At 40.0% G+C, this 17,294-nt stretch overlaps 1 protein-coding gene across 7 annotated transcripts in view; it reads right to left on the reverse strand.

Annotated features, from left to right (window-relative positions):
- Positions 1-17,294, reverse strand: part of ZNF462 (zinc finger protein 462) — a 96,427-nt gene that overhangs the window by 32,140 nt on the left and 46,993 nt on the right. For 5 of the 7 annotated variants that reach the window (XM_069776729.1, XM_069776730.1, XM_069776731.1 and 2 more), the window contains 4 exons: positions 16,821-16,985; positions 14,928-15,202; positions 11,688-11,806; positions 7,307-7,498 (listed from right to left, as the gene is read on the reverse strand). In XM_069776729.1, the coding sequence (XP_069632830.1) occupies positions 7,307-7,498; positions 11,688-11,806; positions 14,928-15,202; positions 16,821-16,985 (751 nt within the window). The remainder of the gene's footprint in view (positions 1-7,306; positions 7,499-11,687; positions 11,807-14,927; positions 15,203-16,820; positions 16,986-17,294) is intronic. The other 2 variants (XM_069776732.1, XM_069776733.1) reach the window with 2 other exon arrangements.

Below are 17,294 nucleotides of genomic sequence, written 5' to 3' on the forward strand. Positions count from 1 at the left end.
CTGCTCTAAAACTGGCCCTAAAATTACAGTGACCATATATGGGTGCTGAGGATCCATTCTAATCATAGAGCTTAGGAACTTGTAATTTGTTCTGGAGACCTCCAGCATACACCTTGACATTATTATTATTACTACTACTACTACTACCACCACCACCACCAACAACAACAACAACAGCAGAAAGGCCTCATCTCTATCACCACCTCTGAGGTCAGATCACTTTGGGCAGTGTTTTCAAGCATTGGTACCGAAATGTAGTAACAATGTGTCTTAAAGAAGAAATAAATCCAGCTATTTTAATGTCAAACTTTGGGCTGTCAACTATGATGATGATGACATATGTCCATTTCAACAGAGCCAAAATGAGCAAAGGAGTTTTACCTCTCTGTCAAGTACCAAACCCCTCTAGCAGGTTTTAGATCAGTGGAAAGTAACTGGAGTCTCAGGGACTGGGAGAATATCAGTTAGCTTACACAAGAAGGCTACTAACATGTGGGAACGATAGCCTGCAGAAACGCTCTCTTGCACAGCATTGGTCAAGTCATACCACATATCCCTTCACAGCAATAGCATCCTTTTTACTCTGTATAGAATGATCACAAATTCCAGGGACAGCAGTAGTATGTGACACCTAAGACAGCATCACCTACCACTTTGTGCCCTATCTTGAACATAAAAAAAAAATCAAGAGTCAAAAGAAACCAAAAACCTCAGGAAAAAAAACCAACAGGAGTCTAGATATGCTTCTTTCTTTGCGCTGTGGGTGTAATCAGGTCATTTCTGTATGCCCGGAAGGAATGCAGAAGATGTTTCTTCCTTCATTTATTACTTGATCCACCCAAACAACTTATTCTGTCTTCTCTCTACCCTAGTCAAGTCTTTCAGTATCACAGCAATCCCATCACAGCAGGCTGGCCAAATCCATACAAAGACTGACAGCACCTTCTCCCAGCTGCATGAGTTCCTGTCTCTACCCTGTTGAATCTCAATTTTGCCTTTACCCTTTCAGTTCAAGCACAAAAAGCTCAGGACCAGAAAAAAGCACAATGAACAGCAAGTTGATACCCCTCTGAGCACAGCCAGTAACAGAATAAACATCTCCCTCTGTTCCACCAGGCACAAAACTGTTCTCAACACGCTGTAGGAAAAGGCCAAAAGCCAAACAACTATACACCAGTGGAAGAGAGCTGCACAGAACAAGGTCATCCCCAGTGCCCTAGGTCCTTGAAACAGTGAGGAGTTTGTTCAGTAAACTTAGAGGTGAACAAGTCCTGCACTTGTTCTACCAGTCCCTGCCAATCTGATGCAGGAGAAAAGTTCCCATCTGATCCAACATCTGATAATTAGTTTAACGCTGCCCACAAGAAGTAAGATGCACCAACAAGTACCAAGAGTTTTAACAAGCACTGGCAGGCAGTGTGGCTACTGGCAGCATCCCTGGGAAGGAAAGACAGGCAAACTCTGAGGGGAAAGCAGAAACATGCTCTAAGTTAGAGAAAGAAGGAACACAGCTAGGGGAAAAAAAAGCAGCCTGCAAGGAAGAAGGGTTAATCTGATACTTCAGCATGAGCATGCAGCATCACTCCTATGGGGCACAAAAGCAGGGAAACAGACAGAACAAGTAGACAGCTCTTTGCAGCCTGACTGTAACTACAAAAGCAGAGACACCTTCTGTTCTGCAGTATGCAGATCACCATCTTGCATCCTTAGCATGAATGGTATCCTTCCAACTCACCTTGCAATTAAAGCAATTCGGTATTGAAGCTTTGCCTGAATTTGCCCTGTAGTCACTACTGGCTCTCTGCCTCCCCAGTCAAAACAACAGTCAAATAAAGGGTCTCAGACAAAGAAAAGGGTGTCGCCCCTCCCCCCAAACAAACAAACAAACAAAACACCAAACCCCAAACTAAATACAAAGAACAGGCTATTCTGCTCCAACACAAGGTTTCTGGGCTGTGAGGACTCTGACTGTTGTGGTCTTCCCCAAACAGCAGCAGCCATAAAACATAAAGACACAGTAGCAACAAGAGAGAAAAAGCACCAAAGGTGAAGAGAGGAGTCTTAGGAACTTTCTGCCCTGATTGGAAGGTTAGAAAAATACCTCTTATCAAGAGCAACAGTGCACATCAATAGAAATAAACAAGTCAGCCACAAACTATGGTAGGGATTAAAAAAAAAAAACAACAGCGGCAGTATGTCTGAGCATATAGAAAGTTTGCCTCTCTTCTGAAAGGTGAAAGGAAGAGGGAGATGTGTGGCTCTAGGGCTGAGTGGATCACTGTAACAATCCTGCCTCACTGGCACCAGCTGAGAGGATTTTGTTGAAGAGGCTCCTTGCTTCCCACTGTTCTGATAGTACATGAAATGGCTTTAGCAAACTTGCTAAAGGCCCTCTGCACCCCTCAGGATTTCAGCTGTCAAGCAGCACAAAAGACACACATCCTGATTATGCATTATCCACTTTAAAAATTGTACAGAAATGGGAAGGGATTTACAGTTCTTAAACAACAGTCCCAGAAGCAGAACTTAGTCAAGCAGTTTTGTACCCAGCCTAGCTCTGGCAAAGCAAGCAGATGTATTTATATTTCAGTCTCTAGATGAGGCAAAGTTCTTTTCCACTGGCAAAGGCTAAAGTTCAGAAAAAGCTGGAACAGGGCACTGGGTGTTTCACTTAGCAGTTTGCAACGCATTTGCTCCTGCAAGTAATTAAATTTAACGTAGATGTTGACATACCACGTACTGGGAAACTCCAAAAATCTTCTAGTTCTGACCCTGCATGTGTTTTGTGATCTGTGCTGGTATTAATGATAGATCCCATTTGGCTTGCACAACAGTGAAAAGCATGATTATTGAGCTTCAAGGGCACACACAAAGTGTGCTGCTTTCTACATTCCAAGAACTGGTTACCACTATAAAGGAATGGTTTTGTACAATAGCAGCATGACTGAGAAGACATTGAAAGCCACATCCAGGTCTGTCTAATCTATCACTTGCACTTTACTGTTCTGTTTTTACAATTCAATATTCTTAATCAGTAAAATTAAAAAACTATTATTTTGAATTACTGCACATAGTAACGATACAAATGAATTTATGAGGCTCCAAATCTGCCAGCCATATGCGTAAAGAGTAGTACTTTGCTCTACAACGCAGTTAGGCCAAAGGGGTTATTTTCACAAAATAAAGAGCTACTCGAAAAAGCAGTAGTACTAGCTAGGGCAATTTAGGGCAAGTATTTTACATGCTCCCAAGAAGCTTTTGCTGAGGCTGAAGTCATAACACAAAACTGTTTATCAGTCTACTGAGTCATTCTGCCTTATGGTCTTTATGACAATAGGTTGCACTCATGGATTTCTCCAGTTTATAAGAGGAAGGCAGTCCACCACCACCACAGCCCTTGAATACAAGCAAACATGCGTAACACCAGTGCTTACACAAATGTCTGTTGCCATGTGCCTTCTCCTTAGCTGATGATCACTTTGCAGGTAAACCTCTTGCTATTGTTCCTATTCCTGTTTTCTACTCTTCAGTCACACAATTTTTGTGTCTGTCTTGCTTCCAGCTCTTCCTTATTGAAGAAAGAGACTGTAGTCTTCTATTGTTATGCCTTGACAATGCAGATTATGGGATTCCATTGCCTTGCACTTAAGTCAATAGGAACAGAACTGACCCTGCATAGTGCAACACTGGAAACCCTTATCTGTGACACATACTGCCCCATAGGATGACAGTATCATCAATAAATCCATACAACCCTTCTGAGCAGAGATTAACATGAATCTAAATTCTGATTCTCACAAAGACTGTGAAAGAACACAGAAACAGATCTTGTTAGGGCATTCACCCAGTCCTCCTAACAGCTTGTAATATTTCAATTTACACTGAATTTTTACTGTGTAAGTTCTCAAAAGTGTTAAGCCACATTTCTGTCTAAAGGGCAAATAAGTAAGTAAATCCAAACAAACAAAAAAGCCAACCACACAAATGCAAAGAAATAGTCAAACATCACCACTTCTTTCTTGCAAGAGGAAAAATACCTGTAAACTATGGGGAGAGGAAAAGAACATTTTACCACAATGGCAACCTTATCATTTCAAAAGAGTTGGACACCACAAACCATTTAGTGCCCCTATGCTATGCAAAACAGAGAAAAGTTGCACTGGTGATCAATATTTGCTGGGTTTTTTTAGCTGCTTGTAAGACCCCGTCCCCCTCCAAACATCATCACCCCACCCCCTAAAAAAACCTGAGTCCTTTACCTCTAGTCAAACTAGGATACAATGAAAACACATTCCTTACATATGAAAATAATGCCAAACACACAGAGAGGTAGGATACAAAGAGCAGCATCTTCCAATGATGTCTCTGTAAGAAACTTCTCTGCTAACTCACCGAGACTGTCACAGTCACCTTCTTACACTACTGCCTTGAGAAAGGCATACAAGCACTAAAGTGGTTGTTGTGCTTTCTAATGATAATGAGGTTGCCAGGGATGGGCCTACCTAAAATGTTCAGCATCTGCACTTTAACTTCACTTCCATGTAAAGTATACCAAGCACCCAAAACATCTCCAGGATATACAGCTGAACGCTTCAGATACACTTGCTGCTACCAACACAGAACTAAAAGAGATGAGTCACAAAAATTTAAATATATTCACATCTTTTAATGAATGGATCAATCTATAAGAACAAAAGAAATGTTCTAAGGGAGGCCCCTCAGGGAACAATTTCTGCAGAAAAAAAGAAACATCAGCAGAAGTTCCACTGGGCTGTTGTCCCAGAACAGTTCTATTCAGACATGCACTCTGCTATTACAATTCAGTACCCTTTTCCATTTTCTCCATTTTTACAGGGCTCAACAATTGGCAAGGTAAGTTCTGCTAGCTCCTCAAATCTCCGCAAGTCATCCTGCTCTATTTCCTATTCCAACCACAATATTATCCACAGACAAGAAGAGACCCTTTCTGCAACCATTTCAATTATACTAGCCTGCTGCATACCTACCAACCTACAAAACAAGTTCATAACAATGTGAGACAACCTTTTGTCTGCCTTTCACTCCAGTCCTAATTCAATTTTGCATCCCCAGTGAATTAACTTGATCACAGCCCACACTGCAGGTCATTTATACATACCAACACATGCAAGATTCAACTATGGCACACCATGTTAGCCCCACTTAACACTGGCTCCAGCTAGACAGCATAGTGCCTGTCACACAGACCTGCATTTCCTTTTATTGGGACCAGTCTTTTATCTAGTCCTATGTATCACCTGCAACTTGCAGGCCTAGGCCACAGAGACACTGATTTATTCCCTTCTAAAAACCAAAAATAAGTGATGTCATAAGAGAAGCCACCATTAACTTGATCTGCAGCCAATCTCCTAATGTCAAACAAATTCCTTAAAACAGGTTCTTCCTTCCTCAAGCAATGCTGAAAATGTTAACGTGATTATTGTAACACCTGTACTCGTCTGGCTAGCTCCCCAGTAGGTGGCTTCTATTATTGTCAAAGTGACTTAACCATTAACCCTGTTTAAAGATGATCAAGCTAACCGGGACAAATTCTGCCTTGGTTTCAGGCTGCAATACAGATCTAGGTAACAGAGTCAACCTCATGACATGCTTTTGTTAATAGACTCATCATTTTATGTATTTTTAGGAGGAGTTCCTAAAGGCTGTAAAATTGCCTTCTACAGAGATCTGCACTCCAATTTTAACTTCACTAATCATGACTTTGAGCTCTGGGAATAAGCAAAAAAAGAAGTCAATGAACCATCCTTCCCAAATTCAAATATTGTCCTTCTGTATCTCTCAACAAACCATTGCTACCAAAAAGTTGCTACTCACAGGAAAGACTAGGACAGCCACTGAAAATTATTTTCCACTTTTTAGTCAGTAATGGAACATTTTTTTTAAAAGCAATAAAAAAGCAGTAGAATACGTCACAATATGTACTCTACTTGTTGGATTAGTTTAAGCTAGCATTAGCAAAAATAAAAGCTCAGTTAGTAAGTCTTCATTGCATTGTTCCAGACATCCTTTGACAAAAGATAGTCTGAGAGCAGCTGGTCAAAATCTTTTTATAAGATTCTCATCCCAGAAGTGACTTGCTGAACCACAAAAACATTATTCATGTCTCTCTTTTTCTTCAATAAAGTAATTCTATGCTGATTACTTTTTTCTTTAAATTCCGTTCTGACATTTTTCTGAACTTACTTCTTATCTTTCACTCTTTCTCCTTTCACACTTTTTTCTGTTGAGAAAGGAAAGAAGGGAAGATGGGAGACCAAAAATGCTACAAAATGATTACTGATAATATTTATTTCCCATCCATAGTTCACCAGTAACCCAAGCAAAACAGCATCAACAAAAAACTCTAAGAACCTCTCAAATTTCTGGAAAAAAGTGGGGTTTTTTTCACCTCTTCTAATATGCCCTCCATCCATCCCAGTTCCTTGAACACCTGCAGGTCTGAACCTTTTATTTATAGTCACCTACATTCTCCTCCCATGTCAATGCAACTCATCCAGGAATTAAGATTTTTTTCCCCAAAGACCAGCTCTTTTCTTCATTGGCAGGAAGTGACACCCAAAATGTGCCTCATAAGCTACCACTTAAAAGGCCTTAACACGTGCTGTGATACCACACACCACCTCTTCTATGAGTCTGCATTTTCTCTGTTAAGTGTTCCTTCCTCTGCTGCTTTCCAAATATCTTCTGCATACTCCTCCAGCACAAAGGGATTAACAGCTTTCAAAGAAAGCATGGAAAAGAAAATGGTTCTCAGATTCTCCTTCCTGCAGATGCAGCTTAATATCTGAAGGTACTTTTGGTGCCCTCTGTAGCAAGGACAAGAATAATAATTATGTTTACTATCATTATAGGTTCACATTTTAAACTTAATCACATGGTTTCACTGAAGTGCTCTACTAACAAGATAAAGGGGTGTTTTTCAGGAGCATGGATGAAATTAGACGATCCCTTTCCCACTAGCTATCACTAGAAGCCCTGCCTTTGAAAATTTTCTACAATTTAAATCTCTGCTAAGAAGTAAAGCCAGCATTGACATATTCCAAAGTCAACTGGTGACAGGACAAGTTAATGTAGTATGAACTGGTGAGCATCTAAAGCAGGTCATGCCCTACAACACCGTGTTTACCCTTGTTTTTGATGCAAGTTCTGTTTTTTCTTAATGATCAAATTAATCTACTTTTTGGGCAAGCTGCCTACTGTACGTTTTTTTGTAATAAAAATATTAAGTGGCACCTTAGACAAATTCTTGCTCTGAGGCACCTCTTACCATTAGAGTCCTCCACTTCTTCAGCAGGAGTGTGGTTCTTGGAGGTGTGGTGGGCGTGTGAGGCTGCAAGGTTGACAATGCGGGGTCTTGGTAGTGTCAGTGCTTTCCCATGCACTTTCAAGGAGTGCTCTTTCAGCTGGCTGATTGTCATGGTGGAAAATGAGCAGGAGGAACATTTGTAGGCATGTTCACCTGGGTGAGCGAAATACAGGCAAGTCATCAGCTCACAAAAGAAACAAAATGGGGCCCCCATACTTCTCTTACTGAACTCGGCAGTAAAATTCCCATGGACTCTTCAGCGAAAGACTGATCCCAAAGAGAACAAGCTGTGTGCATCTCCTTGTTGGAGCAGTCTGGAGTCTGCGGGTACAGGCACCTGCTTTGGACCAAAGTATTGCTTTCTGACAACTGCAGATCCTTGTAAAGTGACGGATGCCAAAAAACAGAGACCAGACTCTTAGCATGCCTGTGTTGCATGATATGAGAAGAAAACAGACTCTGGGATGAAAATGGAATCACTTAACTATAGCACTTCCAAATTTCTTTGGGAGCACAGCAACTAGAGAGGGTGAAGTCATCAGTTTCTGCATGCAGCACATCCAGCATCATTATTAATGAAGCAAGAAGGACACTACAAAATGCTAACAAAGGTCCCTCCAAAAAATAAAGGGCGGGGGGGGCAGGATTTACATTTGGGAAAGGTCACATTTTCCTTATGAAAAACCTGCCATTAGGCAGAGGTAATCTTCATAGAACTGGTAACCAGGTCAAGGTTGGTTTACTACAAGAAGTGAACATGGTAATACCAAGAACAGTGCGTATCTGTAAGGCTATGTGAAAGTGTGTTATGAAAAAGCACTAAAAGTGAAAGAACAGAAGTAATGAACAGTAGTGAATTTAATTTTGAATACATTCTGAGCCATAGAGACAGCAAACAAGGGGAAACAAATCCTGAGACAAGATTTGTTTTGCATTAAGCATGGAGGCAATTGGAACACAAAGTGAAACTGTCCCAACACAAACAACGTGATATTATACAGGTGCCAAGTTATTGTTTTGGAAGTGCCACTTCCACGTACAGGAGTAACACCGGCCACATATGAGCTGTACATAAAGTGCCAAAACTAATATAGGAGTGAAATATTCATGAATAGTAACAGAAGAACAAGAGTTCTGGTAATGAACGAAGCAGAATATGTTTTCCATCTCTCAACAAATTTAGCAGACAAGGTTCTCAAACAGCATTGTTTCTAACACCGGAAATAAGTGAACCAAAAGAGAATGTGAAAACACACATATTGCAGCAAGTCAGAGTAAGCACACCTGAAAAGATTAGCAACCATCCTACATAAAAATAATTCCCACCCCCTCTCTTCCAGAAAAACTATGCTAATCATGGGGACACAATACAAACTCTTAAAAAGCCTCTTTTGGTACATCTGAAATAGAACAGATCACTTAGAGTCTGAAATGGTGAAACAAGAAATTGTCCCACATGTTTTTTCAAATGACATTTCTCACCTGCATATCGTATCAATTATATATTACCTTTTTACAAATAGAAGGAAACATTTTTGTGTACCACGTACAACAAGTTGCTCAATGGAACAGGATCATATAAGGACAAAAGAAACTCCAAGGTATAAGATACCAGTGAGATACAGACTTTCATGGTTTGTCAGTATAAGAGATTCCTGGACGACAGTAGGCACCAACCGTTAACTTAAAAGCACCACAAGACATTAAAGCAAATATAGGATGAATATACATTAAGCGGTCTAGACACAACTAATAAATATACCCACTATTCAGCCATAACAGTTCAGGTGGACATCAGCATGAAAGGATGTGTTTGCAGAGGAAACGCTACAGTTTGGCTTAACAGAAGCCTTCTGCACTTTTTTGACTGCTAGCTGTGCATTTCATAAAATGATTATATTAATACACATACAAATAAATAAATCTAAAAATTTACGTAGTGGGTCCCAACACCCAATATGTACTCAAACCATTATGTTCCAAATTACACAGAAACTGAGCAGGGCCAGTACTGTCTCACAATCATCCATTTTGTGCATGCAGCACCTCCAGTGTCATCACTAATGAAGCAAGGACACTAGAAGATGCCAACAAAGGCCCCTCAAAAAATATAAGAAAAAAAAAGAACAGGTGAAAAAGTTCAGATGAAAACAACAGACAGAGCCCATTTAGTGATGCTGTAAAGTGTTCTGATCCATGCCAAAGGAGATGGCAGATGAAAAACAAATGCCAGAAACACTGACTGGTACCAGCTGTTAGGCAAGAACGCATTTTATAGTCCACTGAATTTTGACGCATCCCCAGAAAATGAGGGAGAGAGGCAGACTGTAAAAGACTTCAGGATTCAGGGTTTTATTGAATTTTAAAGATCTCCAGGAGACTTCAGAAAAATTCAAGGGGATTGAAGTTTCCACTGCTAAATAAACTGATAATGAGATGATTGACAGGAGACAAAAAATGGTAATAAAAGAGAGGTTCAAAGAACCACCGTGTTATTGAAAAACTGGGGATTCTGAGGAAACGTCTTCATAACACATTTATTCGGTAGTATATATTTCTGAAAGATTGACTCAAAACACAGCAAAGCAAAGCTCTGACTGAAAAACATACAAGCAATTTTTCTGTGGTGTGAATATTCATTTGGTAGAAATGGACTGAGGGAGAAACAGATCATAAGCCTTTGGAAACCCTATTACACAAGTCATTGTGCAAGCACTATCTAGGCAACCATGAAATTGTGTTCTTGTATGATGCAAAACATGGTCTTTCAAGGAGTGTCCACTAATCAAGTTCAAGAGCATGAATTCATAATAAATAAATCAAGGACTTACATGAAGAAGAGTGTGAAGTAAATATTAGTTGCATGCTAACTTTGGCTCTAAAAATCTGGCAGGTTCAAACAAGGTAACACAAAGTACCCCAACTGTACAATAGCATAAAGAAAACATTATTTTATGGCTGGTGAAGATAAAGAACCATGTCACCTCCATACAGGATGTGGGACTCTGTAAACTGGAACTGCTGCATACAGCTGGATTTCCTAGAAGGGACAGAATGCCATGGTCCCATACAACAGTAGGTTGGCAAAAATTAAACTAATCCACAATACCCATGCAAGTACAGAAAAGGGTCCTGGCACAAGCTCTGTGAAATCCAAAATCAATACAGGAAACAAAGTACAAGCGACCATCAATCCCTCCTACATTTTTGTAAATGACAGGTGCGTTTGGATCAATGTTGACAATTACCTTTTTTTTAAGCAGCAGACAGCTATAAAATCCTCCTGCCTTTCTTCCCCATTTTCCCATCTTCCTCCTCCACCCCAACCTGAGTATATGACATAGCATAAACAAATAATAAAGAAAGGAACATACTTCTAGCCCTTTTGTCATCTGTTTCAGGAGTTTCTACTTGCAAGTTTTTAACAACTGGGCTAGTTTGCAGTTTTTTAGATTGGTCAATATTATATTATTTGCACCAGAGTGCATGTTTGGACTGTGGTTTGAGGGTTGATTTTTTTGCCCTTTTAATCAAAAAGATGCAATTGTGGAGCCAGTGGGTTTTGACTCCAACCTTCTGATAACCTTTCAATGCATGATGTGTGATGGTGCCAAGAGTCTAGGGCCAAGAAATAAAGATAAGAAAATTCTGAATCTCACACTTTTTAATAATCAAAGGTGCAACAATTTGAGGTGACCTATCTTGTATGGCACATCACCTTCCCAATTCCTGTTCATCAGAAGCATGTCTCTTTGCTTGCTTGTATGGATTCCGTACTGCAATACAGAGATTTGCAAGACAAATTTCCACGTACGATAATGGAATTGTGCCATTCTCAGCCTGCTGCAGAAAGACCCGACTCCCAAAGTTTGCAGTGTTTTGTTTTAATATGAAAGCCAGTGTAAGAGTCTACCAAAACCAAGATGCAATCCACAATCCTTTTCCCAGAATCACCTAAAGCACAAACATAAAAACAAACATAGCAGAGCAAAGCTCACTACCAATCCGTTAAGACACCAATGGTATAAACAGATTGATTAAATTCTCTTGGAAACAAGCAGAAATAATAAGAAAAAAATCATTAATATAAAAGAAAACAGAAGAAAATTAAGACATTCTTGAAGTACTCATCACTGTTTTAAATTCTTGTCCTTCCAAAAACATTACTCAAACTCCCGCTGATTCCAACAGGTGCGTAGGCTGGCCAATCCTGCCTTGCCTTTGAAAATCTTACCCAAATTTGGTGACAAAACACGTGGTTCAAACCAGCATCTCTGATCAGCAGCAAGAATACATGGGCCATTTCAGCTGCTGCACTGCAAAACTGAGAGAGAGAACTTACCAGCGTGAGCCTTGAGTATATGGGTTTTCAGGCGGCTATTATAAGAGGACTTGAATGGGCACAGTTTGCAACGGAATGGCTTATGGTGTCCATGATGGGTCTGCATATGACGATCCAGACTTGAAAAGAAAAAGACAGAAAAGGGAAACAAAAAATGGTAAATAATTTCAACTATTCCTTCAGATGCAAAGCAAAACACTTAACAGCAATAATAAATTAAATAAGAGGTAGACCAGGCTCAACTATCCTTTCTCATACTCTCTCTTGAAATTCAATAGGTCTGCTTAAAGAAAAAAAGTACAATCTAATCTGAGGAAAAGGAGCAGAGCTGACACCAATTCTGTTAGCAGAAAGCAAGCCACTTAAATAAACTTATAGGGCAAGATTAGTATAAATTAAATTATACCTGATCCAGATTTAAAGGACCAGTTGAAGAAACAAGAAACAGACAAGAACAGTAAAATTATCATTACAGAATTTTTCTCCTGGGAAACATTTTTGTCAAAATATGCCCTCTTTTGTCCTGTTGATGCAGGGGGACAAAAAAAGTATTTTTCACCAGCTTTACTGAGGAAGCCTTCTTTTGGTTACAGCAGCAGAAGCACATTAGACATCCTGCTCTGGGGAGGGTGCCAGCAGGCTGCAGTTGATGAGTTCCAGGATTAAAAGGCAGCAGAGTTTCAGAAGTAACTGTGTAGGAGACTCTGCATGAAGCTCAACAAGAGAAAGGGTGGCAAAGACCAGCCTCCGTTTTCTTCAGGGAAACTGGAAGATACCGACAGCCTGAATACTGGGGGTGATCAGAACCTGCTCTTTCCACAGTTTCCCGTAACAGCTTAGTAAGTTTGGAAGGGAATAAAGGATGTCTTCCACATTTTCTAACAAAAGATCAAATTCATTCTATCTGTGGGAGTCCTGCAGAGCTCTGCAGTTCCTACAGTGTGGCTGACAGCCATGAATTCACAGTCTCCAGGTGGCAGGCAGGTAGTTTCAGCTCAGGTTGTAAACATTTCCAGTACAGCCTCTTCTTTGGGCACATTCATGCTTTGTGATCTACTCTTAGTTTGAGTCATCTTATGCGTGGTGATAGAACAACAGCATGGCAGATACAGCACACTGGAAGAGTGACAATTTGCCAAAACTACCCCCCACCTGCCACCTTAATTCTAGATGTATTTCAGGCATATTTCCTTTTATTTTTCCTAAATTTTCCTGTTCTTTTTTTTACTGAATATCAACACATAGATCAAGTGGCAGTTGTTACAGCCCTCTCACACTACATAAGATTGTCACGGGATCTTTAGTCCCACATTGACAAGAGCTTGAGCCAGAAAAGCTGTGTTTACGAGAGCTAACACTGAAGTCTGTGTATTCAAAGATCCGATGATAGCAAAAAAATAAAAAGTGAACTTATGTCTTCTCTCAGGGCCACTTCATACAAATACAATTTAACAGAAATCTGGGATGGAGTTTGTGGCAAGATGAAATGTACAGCTTTTCCAGAGAAATGGGAAAAAAGTCTCCTAAATAAGACATTGAACACTTGCAGTGAGTAGTCTATAGAAAAAAACTTGTTTTAAAGAGCTGACAGGGAATGAGCTTACTTAACAATTAAAGCAGACTGCCAAAGATGTATGTAATACATATCAAGCTATTCTAAATATGTACCTTAAGGTGTTCTACACAGTAATAATTAAAACTATATTCACAACCACATACTTTGTGAGCAAAATTCTTCCAAAGGCAGTTTTTTAAGTGTTGGTCAGATTTGGGAGAACAGTGGGCTGTTTAAACATTTGATCTGGTTTCTTTCACAGACTTTATCTCCCAACAGAGTAATTGCATCAGAAACAAAAACAAAAGATGAAGCAGACAACTTCAACAACAGCGACAATGCCTATTATCAAGTTAGATGATACCTAGAGATTTCTTCCCTGCCATCCACTACTTTCAACTTACCTGTCCTTCTACTAGTAGGACATCACTTTATTTGCTTCCTAGGTAGGAAACAGAGTGACTAGAGACCAAACACAACACAAATCTGATTTTGGAAGCAAACTAGTTTATTAGGTAAATAGCAGGTTCTGTAAGCTACGTGAAGTAGGGGTGTCCCTCACTGTCAGCCTTGGCAAAGCAGGGTGGGATCTACCCAGTAGTACCCATCCTTCCCCTGGTCCCTTTCTTATTGTTGGCTGCTCAATCCCACGGACCTTTTCAACAAGACAGACCAAACTATGGCATCAATTTGCAATGCTGTGACACTAGCCAAAATCTTGCTTTTTAACATAAGGAGTTAAAAAATGCTTTTTATCACACTTCCTCTCCTACATGCATTTGACTGCAAAACAGTGATTGCAAAACAATTCAACAAATTTAAGAGCGCTACTGACAGTGCTATGAATGCCTACATCAAATAAGTACCTGGATCTCTCTTCTTTTGTTAAAACAGTAAATAAGCAGCTCTCTCCCCAGAAATTGGAGAAGACATGTACCGGTGAGTCAGTCCAAGATGCCAGTGGAAAATACCCCACAAGCCCCATTTTTGGGGGGCATGCCTTATATATATGATTATGATTAAGATACTTTTAAAAACTACCCAGCTTAAAGAAAGTCAACCTTAGGGAAACAAATCATAAGAAACGTGACTATTGATGATAACTACGTATTTTTCACATGCTACTTCAGACAAAAAAACAGGCTGAGGGAGTCACTAGTATACCAGACTGGTGTGAACTTGAAATATTTGTAGACTGAAATAGCATACCATAATTAAGAAAAGAAAAAAAATTAATTTTAAGGTAATTTTATGACAGTTAGAGTTGTAGTAATTATAAACAAGGTAGTTATATGCAGCAGAAGTTCCTTATATATGAAAGATTAACATGGCAAATACTTTTCTCTCCTCTTCTTGGCTTGTTAAGTCTTACGCATTTGACAAGGTTGCGTAAGTGGTGGGCTTCACTGTTTGCCTACTGAAAGAAGTCTTATTCTTTTGCTTGCATGCTTTTTCCCTACACACACAAAAAAAGAGCTTAAATAAACTCAAGAAAATATAAAGATGCAACTTTTTATAAATAGCTACTCGTAATGGCCAAGATTTTGCAGCATGGAAAATACCTAAATGCTGAGAAAAGTGTTGCTCAAGATCAAGTTGAGTGCACTCTTCTTCAATGTCAACCTACAAAACAGTAGTGCTAGTTTGTGCTTCTTTTGAAAACAAAAATAAAAGCCACAACTTACTTGTGCCTGAAAGCAGAGACAAAGGAGCAATACTGGCAGCTGTACTTGTCTTCCCGGGTAAACATGGCCAGAGCCAAATGACTCCTCTCGTGAGATCGCAGACCCTGCATAGACATCAAAACCCGGTCACACTGGCTGCAGTGGTAGCCCCCAGGCCTGGTATCATCTTCCAAGGATGCTCCAGATTCAGCTTCTGTAAATTCCACAATGCCAGGGTCTTTGGCTCCCTCACAACCCTCCATCAAAGTTGTGTTTGAAGGATCTTCAGCTTCCTGCTAAAAAACACATACCCCCCCAAAGCCATCAATTCTCTCTCCCTTCTGCCCCTCAGTCTTTCTCATGTGTTCATTAAAATGCCTAGGTTTCCCACTGCATTATTTTTCTAACTATATCCCTACACAAACTCCAAATCAATGGCTTTCTGAAAAAAGGGCCTACTCATGGGAGGGAAAACCATAATTATATCTATTATATACATACTTGCATATGTAGAAAAAGAATCTCACTCCCTTGATCAAAATTGTGTCAGATAATGCAAAAATACAAGAAACCAAATCAACTATCTTTCAATAGTCTTGATCAGATAAACATTAGTAAGGTATAGAGCAAGTACATATTAGTTTATTTTGCTCTAGCTTACAGTGTAACTACACTACAGACTAATACAGTAGTCTAGTCTGCAGCAGACTTTGTCTATCAGTGTCAAATTCACAAGAAAGAAGCCGGTACACTAAGACCCTAGAATCCTTTTTAAAAATAAAAAGCAAACAGAAAAAGTCCTTTTTTTTAAATCCCTTGCCCTTCCTTGGCCTTTGCCTTGCCTTGCCTTGCCTTTCCCTTTTCTAACCAAAGCATGCATTTTTGCTGCAACTTTAATAATTTGTAAGACTATTTCCATCACTTTCTTTAGGCTATGGATTTCAGCTTTTGCTCCCTGCTGCAAAATTTCTATTTGCTCGAAGAAAGCACTGACCCTACATATACTTCACTTGAGAAGCAAGGAGAAGAGGAAATGGTCTATTAGGAGGGAAGCATCTGAATCTGTCAGTAGTACCAGGTAAGGTAAAGGAAGGTCAGTGGCAGGGCAATGAAAGCTCTCTCAGATAGCATGAGTTAGGCTATGAAGGATTTGGCTTCCTCACAAGCAGACAATGTCTGAAAGAAGCACCCTTAAGTCAGCCAGCAGGAGTCTTTGCCAAGAGCTCACTGCAGCATGGAAGAATACACAGCTAGTTCCCACAGCCTTGTTGCACTTTCAGTACCCTTGCCGATATCCTGGAGATGGGGCTGTGGAGCATGGCCTATCCTTGGAGATGTCCTAGAAGGCATCCCTTTTCACAGGGAGAAAAGAACAACACAGTTACACCTAATCACCTGAATGGGACCAACAGCCGGCCGTTGAATGTTTTGTTTGGAGCCAGCGTGCAAATTTCATGTGGAAAGGTGAACCACAAGCAACTTTGCACATTTGCATGTGCATACTTCCTCTTCTTGGAAAAAAAAAAAAATTTAAAGAAAAAAAGAAAACGAGCAGCTCCTTTAGGGTTTAACTAAGCAGAAAAGTAGCCCAGAATAGCTGAGAGAAAACCTCCTGCTCATAAACCAAGTCTTTCGGTCATCAACGACATCAACTCCTCTGTGGCTGAGAAGAAATGAGAATTAAATAGTCTTCGTGCCCCTGGATTAAGAGTGGAAAGAAGTTAAAACATCTTAAAATAAACCAAATGTACTTCAGAAACATAGTGTTAGATTAAAACATCATGCTGAACTGGAATACCCAGTTCAAAACCCATGCAATTTCACAAGAGCCCTCCATAGATTTTCAACCAGTCCTTTATTTGAAACAATGCAAGAAGTTGCAGTCAACTTCAGTCACCTTTTAAAAATTCTTACCTTTACTGTAGCTGACACAGAAGAGACATTCCCATACTGGACATGCTTGCGAAGGTGATTACAGATGGCTCGAAGTGTTGGATGGACTTCCACGCAAAATTTGCATTTGTAGCCAACCACCTTTCTCTCCTTAAGTTTAGAAACGTCTTCCAAGTGTCCAAAAGCCTGTTTGAGTACATAAACATAAACCACTGAAGTATGCTTTGTTACCTCATTTCTAGGAACACAGAACAGATTTTACACCTGAAGGGAAATTATGCTTGATGTACACATGTCCTGTTTTGCAGAACTGCAAGGTTGATTTTCGCTGATGTCTATTAATGCCTCCAGAATAAGTGGACAAGATACCTGTGCAGCAGAAACCTTCAGTTTCTGTGCAACACTGGTCCTCTAGAAGACCATTCAGTTTGGCCTGAAGCTGTGCTCTTCCATAACACCACGACTTCCCCAACAGCCATGTGGAGCTTTTCCACA

The sequence above is a fragment of the Haliaeetus albicilla genome, chromosome Z (assembly GCF_947461875.1).
Source record: "Haliaeetus albicilla chromosome Z, bHalAlb1.1, whole genome shotgun sequence".
NCBI lineage: Eukaryota > Metazoa > Chordata > Aves > Accipitriformes > Accipitridae > Haliaeetus > Haliaeetus albicilla.